This window comes from Hyla sarda, chromosome 3 (genome assembly GCF_029499605.1).
Source record: "Hyla sarda isolate aHylSar1 chromosome 3, aHylSar1.hap1, whole genome shotgun sequence".
Lineage (NCBI taxonomy): Eukaryota > Metazoa > Chordata > Amphibia > Anura > Hylidae > Hyla > Hyla sarda.
In genome coordinates this window covers 31,219,442-31,230,546 of record NC_079191.1, presented here as the reverse complement: position 1 = coordinate 31,230,546, position 11,105 = coordinate 31,219,442, and the positions used below count along the sequence as shown (strand labels likewise).

Genomic DNA, 11,105 nt, shown 5'->3' with positions numbered 1-11,105 from the left:
TGTGCATAGACGTTTCACCAGCCTCACTTGAAAAAGCCAGCGTGAGGCTGGTGAAACGTTGTCTATGCACATGATGGAATAAAACCACCTTCTTTGCAACTTGTGGAGTGCTGCATCATATTAATTATTGTTTAGATAAATAGATAGATATGAGATAGAAAGATAGTTAGATATGAGATAGAAAGATAGATGTGAGATAGATAGATATGAGGTAGATAGATGTGAGTTAGATAGATAGATATGAGATAGATAGATAGATAGATAGATAGATAGATAGATAGATAAATAGATAGATAGATATGAGATAGATAGATAAATAGATAGATAGATAGATATGAGATAGATAGATAGATATGAGATAGATAGATAGATAGATAGATAGATAGACGAACAGTAGAGAGATTACGGCCTTGTATCTCAGTTAACCATTTCATCTCTGCTTGTACAGATAATACACATAGTAGGTGGAGACAATGGCTGTCTGTTCTCCACAAGTGTCCCCACAATACTGCACAGACCTGCCGTGTGTCCTCTTATATACCACACTCTATACACATTTCCTCATCCACTTCCACATATCAGATTCCAAATGGTACCAAAGAATATACCGAGGAGGACACCTACCTCTCCTGATCACTCCTCCCTGACTGTTCAGCACAAGTCCACACTGGGCCTCCACCGATCCCTGCAAGAAGGAAGGAAAGGATGAAAAAGAGATCATAAGGAAATAAAATACACTTCAAGGTCAATTTATCTATGTCATATCTATCTGACTACCTATTTATCTAGAAAGTAGACAGATAAGAGACAGATTAGATGGAAAACAACATGATATGACAAATAGAAGGATAAGAGGAAGATTATCTTTCTATTTATCTATGTAATCTCTATGTCATATGTTTCTATTATTTAAGCTTTATCTAATGTTTTTATCTATCTCATATCTATCTATCTTTCTATCTCATATCTATTTATCTATCTCATATCAATCTATCTATATATCTCATATCTATCTATCTCATATCAATCTATCTATCTCATATCTATCTATCTCATATCAATCTATCTATCTCATATCTATCTATCTATCTCATATGTATCTATCTAATATCTATCTATTTATCTATCTCATATAAATCTATCTCTCTCATATTTATCTATTCCATATCTATCTATCTATCCCATATCTATCTATCTCCGATCTATCTATCTCATATCTATCTATCTATCTATCTATCTCATATCAATCTCCTATCTAACTATCTCATATCTATCTATTCCATATCTATCTATCTATCTCATATCTATCTATTGATCTCATATCTATCTATCTATCTCATATCTATCTATCTATCTCATATCTATCTCATATCTATCTCATATCTATCTATCTCATATCTATATATTCCATATCTATCTATCTATCTCATATCTATCTATCTCCTATCTATCTATCTATCTATCTATCTGTCTGTCTGTCTGTCTGTCTATCTATCTATCTCCTATCTATCTCATATCTATCTATCTATCTCATATCTATCTCATATCTATCTATCTCATATCTATCTATCTATCTATCTATCTGTCTCATATCTATCTATCTCCTATCTATCTCCTATCTATCTATCTATCTATCTATCTATCTATCTCATATCTATCTATCTATCTGTCTCATATCTATCTATCTCATATCTATCTATCTATCTATCTCATATCTATCTATCTCATATCTATCTATCTATCTCATATATATCTATTTATCTCATATCTATTTATCTATCTCCTATTTATCTATCATCGATATCTGCACTTTTCTCACAGAACACTATTATCACCCATATGCCCCCAGATTGTACCATGACTGAATATGTATGAGTAGAATTTACATTTACACCCTGTTTATTCTCACTTGTACCAACAATACGGATAATTTCCTGAATCTCTAATGTCTATAATCTTCTATATATCATTTCCAAACACTAAAACAGTCCTTGAAAGGGTTTTTTTTTTTTTTTTTTTTTTTTTGCAACCAGCCTGGCAAATGGTGGGATAAGGCAGTCAGGTCATGTCACCCCTGTCCCCCCCCCCAGCAGCCCCTCTTTACAGTCTCACCAATTCCTTCTAAGCCCGATTGTAAGATCTCTTCAGAATAAACACACGTTTGAGTTCTGCCTTAAAGTGATTATGAAATCGATAGAAGAGAAATCGTGCGGCTCTGTATAAATTACCGCAGTGATGAGAAAAGGTGTGACAGGGGCTTTTGTTACCCATGGAAAATCCTTTTTAGGGGACTCAAAGATGCGTCTGGAGGCGCAAGACTGTTTGCATCTGTTCCCTGGACTTAAACACCCTGCAAAGTATTGGGGGGCTCATTGACTATTCAGGGAAATACATTTACATTTCTGGCATTCATTACCCTAAAGGGGCAAAAATAACCCCCTGAATAGAATCCTCACATCTCCTAATAAGGCGACATTTCATTTAGTTTCCCAAAATTTTTTTACTTTTTTTTTATTCTGTTACCAAAGGAGAAACAGTAACAAATCCATTTCCAAAAAAAAAAATAATAATAATAATAATAATAATAATAATAAAATAATAATAATAATAATAAAAATGATAAAAAATATATATATATATTTAAAAAAAAATAATAAACTGCCAGCGTACAGCTGGCAGTTTATTATTTTTTAGAAATATACATTTTTTTATTATTATTTTATTATTATTTTTTTTTTTTGTAAATGGATTTGTTACAAACAGTAACAAATCCATTTACAAAAAATAATAATAATAATAAAAAATATATATTTTTTAAAAATAATAAACTGCCAGCTGTATGCTGGCAGTTTATTAGTTTTTAAAAAATATATATTTTTTATTATTATTTTATCATTATTATTATTATTTTATTATTATTATTATTATTTTTTTTTTTTTTTTTTGTAAATGGATTTGTTACAAACAGTAACAAATTAATTTACAAAAAAAAAAAAATAATAATAATAATAAAAAATATATATTTAAAAGCAAAAAAAAACTGCCAGCTGTACGCTGGCAGTTTATTTATTTATTTATTTTTTTAACAAATATATATTTTTTATTATTATTTATTTATTTATTTTGTAAATGGATTTCTTACAAACAGTAACAAATTCATTTACAAAAAAAAATAATAATAATAATAATAAAAAAAACAAAAAAAACAGTAACAAATCTATTTACAAAAAAAAATAAAAAATAAATAATAATAATAATAATAAATATATATTTAAAAAATAATAATAAGAAGAAACTGCCAGCTGTACGTTGGCAGTTTATTAGTTTTTATAAAAAACAAATACATTTTTTATAATTTTTTTTTTTTGTAAATGGATTTGTTACTGTTTCTCCTATTTATAGTAACAAATCCATTTACAAAAAAAAATAATATAATAATAATAATAATAAAATAATACTAAAAAATATATATTTAAAAAAAATAATAAACTGCCAGCTGAACGCTGGCAGTTTATTTTTTTTTTTTTATAAAATATATATTTTTTTATTATTATTATTTTTTTTTTTTTTTGTGTGTGTAAATGGATTTGTTACTGTTTCTCCTATTTATAGTAACAAATCCATTTACAAAAAAAAAAATATAATAATAATAAAATTATACTAAAAAATATATATTTAAAAATAATAATAAACTGCCAGCTGAACGCTGGCAGTTTTTTTTTTTTTTTTTTATAAAATATATATTTTTTATTATTATTATTATTTTTATTTTTTTTGTGTGTGTGTAAATGGATTTGTTACTGTTTCTCCTTTGGTAACTTGTAACATGCTGTTTGGTCGGATGACATTGCATAAATGACTAGTTGAATAGTTTTAAGTCGCAAATTGGATAAACTACGGTGTTCTTTTGCTGGGGAATTAGCTTTTGTCTGCCCCCCTTTGCAGGGTTCCTAATCCCTCTTTTGAATGATGCCATGCTCGGTGACTGGCAATGCAAAAAAGAAAAAAAAAAAAACATTTGTACAGATTGGAAAAATCAGCAGCAGACGTGGAGAATAATAATAAAAAGAATAGTTCGGTCTCCTATTGAGGACTGGAGAGGTTTATCCACTTTAGAGCCTGTCCTAGGAGCATAGCCTGTGGAAACACTGCCCGGTACAATGGGTTACTCACTTAAACAACGAAAGTCACGTTTACTGACACTTCTTACACACAAACCAAGATTCTACAACTTCCTTCTGCTTCTATTCTCCACAGACACCATCCCCTGGGTTTATTTATGTATTTTTATAGCTTTTATTCCTATATTACTTTTCATTATAATTTTATATTTCTACAGCAAATATAATTTTATATTTCTAGATATATGGAAAAATGTAAAAAAAAATTATAATAAAATAAATATATATATGTATATATATATATATTATTTTAATTAATTTAAATGTTTCCATATATTTCTATCTATATCTATCTGTCTATCTGTATACATATACATATTTATTAATTCATTCCTGAAGGTTTAATTTCTAACCCTATAATGGTTATAACCATATGTGACTTCCATTTACATTGTGAACTAATTTGTTTCTTTATCTTTATACATATGACTAAATCCATAGTGTAATTGATACTTAAGATTATAGTATTGTTTAGTTTTTTTCTTTTTAAACTTCTCATGTTATTATTATTTTTTTTTATATTTAAACTTTACACTGTTTTTATTTGTTACTATATTAGATTATTATTATTATTATTATTTTTTTTTGGAACACGTCAGTGATGCGATAATGAAAAAAAAATGTACACCAATTTCTTTGTGTTCGAATGTAGAATGTGAGGCAGGTGAAAAGTTTTTCTACAGGAGATGTATAAAGAGAGATAGATAATAGATATAATATAATAGATACATTGAGGAATAAATAAATATATAATAGATGAGATAGATGTGAGATAGATAGATAAATATATATGAGATAGATAGAGTACAAATAAAGAAATATAAAAAGATAATACAAATAAATGTCATAGATAAATAAATAGAAGATAGATACTGTATCTCACTGATCTCCAACATGCCCAGCATGTCAGGAAAGCTGTTGGATATCTGTACATGTTGGGAGTTGTAGTTTTGCAGCAGCTGGAAAGCCACAGGTTTAAGATCACTGCGATAGACAAATGATAGATAGATAGATAGATAGATAGATAGATATGAGATAGATAGATAGATATGAGATAGATAGATAGATAGATAGATATGAGATAGATAGATATTAGATAGATAGATAGATAGATAGATAGATAGATATGAGATGGATAGATAGATATATAGATAGATAGATATGAGATAGATAGATATAAAGATAGATATGAGATAGATAGATAGATAGATAGATAGATATGAGATGGATAGATAGATAGATATGAGATAGATAGATAAATAGATAGATAAATAGATAGATATGAGATAGATAGATAGATAGATATGAGATAGATAGATAGATATGAGATAGATAGATATGAGATAGATATGAGATAGATAGATATGAGATAGATAGAAAGATATGAGATAGATAGATAGATATGAGATAGATATGAGATAGATAGATAGATATGAGATAGATAGAAAGATAGATATGAGATAGATATGAGATAGATCGATAGATAGATATGAGATAGATATAAGATAGATAGATATGAGATAAATAGATATGAGATAGATAGATAGATAGATAGATATAAGATAGATAGATATGAGATAGATAGATATGAGATAGATAGATAGATATTAGATAGATATGAGATAGATATGAGATAGATAGATATGAGATAGATAGATATGAGATAGATATGAGATAGATAGATATGAGATAGATAGATAGATATGAGATAGATAGATAGATAGATAGATAGATATGAGATAGATAGATATGAGATAGATAGATATGAGATAGATAAATATGAGATAGATATGAGATAGATAGATATGAGATAGATAGACAGATAGATATGAGATAGATAGATATGAGATAGATAGATATATAGATATGAGATAGATAGATATGAGATAGATAGATAGATAAATATGAGATAGATAGATATGAGATAGATAGATATGAGATAGATAGACAGATAGATATGAGATAGATATATAGATATGAGATAGATAGATATGAGATAGATAGATAGATATGAGATAGATAGATATGAGATAGATATGAGATAGATAGATAGATATGAGATAGATAGAAAGATATGAGATAGATAGATAGATATGAGATAGATATGAGATAGATAGATAGATATGAGATAGATAGAAAGATAGATATGAGATAGATATGAGATAGATCGATAGATAGATATGAGATAGATATAAGATAGATAGATATGAGATAAATAGATATGAGATAGATAGATAGATATTAGATAGATATGAGATAGATATGAGATAGATAGATATGAGATAGATAGATATGAGATAGATAGATATGAGATAGATAGATATGAGATAGATAGATATGAGATAGATAGATAGATAGATATGAGATAGATAGATATGAGATAGATAGATATGAGATAGATAGATATGAGATAGATAAATATGAGATAGATATGAGATAGATAGATATGAGATAGATAGACAGATAGATATGAGATAGATAGATATGAGATAGATAGATATATAGATATGAGATAGATAGATATGAGATAGATAGATAGATAAATATGAGATAGATAGATATGAGATAGATAGATATGAGATAGATAGACAGATAGATATGAGATAGATATATAGATATGAGATAGATAGATATGAGATAGATAGATAGATATGAGATAGATAGATATGACATAGATGGATAAAGAAACAAATATGAGATGGATAAATAAATAAATAAAGATGTGAGATAAACAGAATAGAATAGTCGTGAAGCTTTGTATGTATCATTATTTTTGTTATTATTTTCGTTATTGTTATTATTAATAAAGTTTGTATGAAGTAAGACCCAGCCACACCCCTACCACAATGATCCCTTTTCCTACAGATTGCTGACATAGAATACAATAATTAGTATTTCTTACCTGGAAGTCGTCTCCTCCAGCCCCTCCAATCCCCAAGCTGGATCCAGGTAAGAGCCTTTGGTCTGGGTGCATGCCATACTGGGATCCATGGCTCATCAGAGACAAGTCATGCCGCCTGTAGGCATCTAGGCAGCCGAAGTCTCTCCTCTGCTCGTCCAGGCACGAGGATTTAAGAGCCCTGGCGTTATGGAGGTTAATAAAATCTGTAGGCTCCCCATGGTGGATCTGCTGGTAGTACTGCTGGGAATGGTGCAAAGAGTTTAAGGAATAAGCGTCAGGATTGACGGCCGGGTGGCTGTGCTGGAACTCATAGTGGAAGGACTGGTGGTGTAATGGTGTATACTGGTGGTTGGCGGAGAAGTATGGGGACGCGAACTCAGTTCCAGTGGTGGAATAAGTTAGAGGAGACGTGGAGGAATAGGCGACACTGGAGTTGGCCACAGACTCCAGACACCCAAGCTGCATCAGGCGGTAGCTGTTTGATCCGTCATGACGTATCTAGAAGGAAGGGAGAGAAAAAGACAGGAAAAAATAGGTTTGTCATTTAAAATAGTAAGTACCGACAGCCAAGCCAGGTATACCGAGTCCTCCTGCAGCCAAGGCTTCACATCAGGCACTAGAGTAGTCAACAAACACAATGGAAACCCAACCTAAGCTTCCTACATCCCACCAACACCAACCATAAAACCCTAAAAAAACCCAAACCCTACAACCGATCTCCCCTAAACAAACACACACCCCATCTTCCCCCCACACACACACAGACTGTCTATCAAAGCATCTGATCACTTGGAGATCTAGCATGGCCCCCCTAATGCTGTAGCGCTTTATCAGGGATTATTTTTTTTTTTTGTTCCCCCTACTTTTCGTTATAACAACTGTTGTATTGCAGAATGCCATTCCAGACGACAGATGTCATAACGAATCTCCTTCCTTCTCTTTTTCCTGTAACTTTTTTTTTTCTTCTTCTTCCCTTTATTGGAGAAGCCAATAATTCAACGGTTACAACAAGGATTAGGGGGGTCAGAGTCCTAAAAAAATGTATATATATATATATGGTAAAGGATAACACAGTACATAAAGAAAGATAAAATATACCTCTGAATCATGGACCAGTCCTGGGAATGAAGTTGACATGTTTGCCTCTTGTATGTGTATATATATATATATATATTTATATATATATATATATTTGTTATATCTAGAAAGAAAATGAGCTTCTCCTGTAAAGAATCCTCTCCTGTAGGTTCTCCAGAAGGGAATGCAGGGCTCGCACCAGATAGACCTTCTTTCGCCTACTCTCCACTCAAAAAAGCTGCAGGAAAAAAATTTCCCCTCTGCTCAAAACCAGCTCCCTGGATCAGATTTTGTAGTTGCTGGATAATTCTTTAGCTGATGTCGTAGGTCCCTTGGCAATATAGAAGTTTTGAAAATTAAGCATCAGCAGTGAGAAATGGGAGGACAATAGATAGAGCAGCTTCATCCCAAGAGACAAGGAATAAATATTGTATCTTCCCCTAATAGGGATCTCTGGGATCTTTCGACATTTTATCAATTTCTTTCTAATCTTTATCGCCTTAACTTTGCTTAGGTCCATGCTATTTATATTGTCAATTTTTGGGATGTTATTTTTTTATTTTATTTATTATTTATTCTTTTGCTGGTTTATTTGGGTTAACAATATATACATATATATATATATATATATATATATATAAAGATAATAAAAATGGTAACAAGACGTGATATATATATATATATATATATATATATATATATATATATATAGTTGGAGGAAACATTAATAAACACAACAAAACAAACAGAAAACTGAAGATGTAAATATTGGTCAATGCAAACGATAAACAAAGCACAAATACTGATGAAAACATTAAACAAATCGAACAACGGAAATAACGGTTGAAGGGAGATCGAACTAGGTATCGTACGGTGGCGGTTTATTTATTTATTTATTTATTTATTTATTTATTTATTTTTTTTAACGGTCGCAATTTTATTTGATACATTTGGATACATGTTTATGGGATGTCAGTTTATATTTGACACTTAAAGCGAACAGGTTGTATAGACGCAGGGCATTTTAATGGAAGTGGAGGGGGGGGGGGGGGGGGGAAACATGTGAACAAATAAGACTAGGAATCCAGGCAGTGTGTGTGTGTCAGTGTGTGTGTCAGTGTGTGTGTCAGTGTGTGTGTCAGTGTGTGTGGATTGTGGTAATGGACAAGTCGTCAGAAGTAGGAGACACAGCCGGGAGACATATAAAGAGGGAGTCTGCCTTTTAATTGGGAGTTAATATGGTCTTGCTTTCAAGTGTTAAAATGAGGAAGGTGTCTTAATAAGGGGCCGCAGGCAAACAAAGACGAGAGACTCCCCTTTTTTTTTTATTTGCAAGCAAGGGGATAAGGGGGTCAGGATTTTAGCAGGGTTGGCTAGACTCTTAAAAAAATGTCTTTAAGAAGCTGTCATTCAAGTGCTCCCTTCTTTAATGGACAAAGGCACACGCCTAGAAGCAAGGGGCTCATTGTGTGAAGTGGAGAAGTGCATCTGAGTAGACCTCGTAGGGGTCAACAGCAAAGCTTTATCTACGTGTTATTAGCAGCCTCATCAAGCCAATGTGCTCCATTTCACTTAATCAAATAAAACACAAGGAGGAGGAGGAGGAGGAGGTCTGAAGAAGGCAGGGCCACCAAGATGGCGTCACCATGAATGGAGGAGGAGGAGGAGGCAGCAAGTCAAGGAACTTGTGTGCAACATAAGAAGGAAAAAAAATAATACTATGGAGAAGATGCTGGGGTGGATGGAGTGGAGACTTATTTTTTTTATTTTTTTTCTGGGGGATGAAGCACATTTGTCACAACATCTGCTTGCTTGTTGGGTAGGACTTGAGTATCACCATCCAAGGTGCAGGTGCTTGTCATGTAAAAGTCATGAAAAAAGAAAAAAAATTACACTACAGCTGTTGCAAAAAGTTAGCTGTCTGCAGTCTGGGCATGCTGGGAGTTGTAGTTTGGCAATAGTCCCAGTCACACTGCTTGTAGAATATGTTTTTTTTTTTAAAGCAGCAGCAGCCTAGTATTACCTGGATTCTAGTTAATGTATTTATACCGGTTTATTATTTCTAATGCAGTGCTTTCCAAGCAGTGTGGCTTCGACTTTTGCCAAACTACAACTCCCAGCATGCCCAGACAGCCTTCGGCTGTCTGGGCATGCTGGGAGTTGTAGTTTGGCAAAAGTCGAAGCCACACTGCTTGGGAGAAACACTGTATTAGAAATCATAAACAGGTATATTAGAATCCAGGTAATACTAGGCTGCTGCTGCTTAACAATACTCAGATCTCCCTACACGTTGTGATCTGTTTCACATTATCAAGTTTTTTTTTTTTTTTGTAATAATGGGACAGAAACTGGAACCATCTGCTACATCACTGAGAATTCTCAACTTTAACACTTTTTTTCGGGACTTATTGAGCAGCAAAACAAGCGTGAAATGCCATGTCACAACTTATCCCGACGTCTGCCTTTTGTCATAATAATAACTCTTGAGGCTTTTTTTTTTATGTTTGTGGTTTATACTTTTTTGTTACATATCGAGCCCTTCTATGTCACAACTATTTATGTCTTTTACTACACCCCTGTTTGTGTAATAACCGGTCTGCCATATGTCATGATTGTATATCAGCAGCCACATTGATGTGACATGCCATATTATAAGTGTCTCTATATTGTTTTGTCTGGTTTGCGCTGTGTTTTGTCATAACTCATGTCTTTTGTCAGATTGGTTTGTTCCATATAACTGTCTTTTGTCGGATTGGTTTGTTCCATATAACTGTCTTTAGTCAGGCTGATGTACGACATTGTTCTGCCTTATGGTGTACGTCACGTCTTATGACCTAACTCCTGATGTCATAACATTGCTGTATATTATGTTTTAGGTTATGTCTGTTATATAATGTATATGTCTGTCATATACTGTGTGCCAAAATTCATTCGTACTATGCTGA

The 11,105-nt window shown here is 32.0% G+C and overlaps 1 protein-coding gene across 2 annotated transcripts in view; it reads right to left on the bottom strand.

Annotated features, from left to right (window-relative positions):
• TFAP2D (transcription factor AP-2 delta) overlaps positions 1 to 8,409 on the bottom strand; it is a 54,028-nt gene extending 45,619 nt beyond the window's left edge. Inside the window, exons 1-3 of one of the 2 annotated variants that reach the window (XM_056564002.1) lie at positions 8,182 to 8,409; positions 7,084 to 7,581; positions 625 to 685 (exon numbers count right to left, since the gene is read on the bottom strand). In XM_056564002.1, coding sequence (XP_056419977.1) covers positions 625 to 685; positions 7,084 to 7,581; positions 8,182 to 8,220 — 598 coding nt within the window. In that variant the 5' untranslated portion in view covers positions 8,221 to 8,409. Of the gene's footprint in view, positions 1 to 624; positions 686 to 7,083; positions 7,582 to 7,664; positions 7,803 to 8,181 lie in introns of those variants that run through there. The other variant, XM_056564003.1, reaches the window with a different exon arrangement.
• Between the last annotated feature and the right edge of the window lie 2,696 nt (positions 8,410 to 11,105).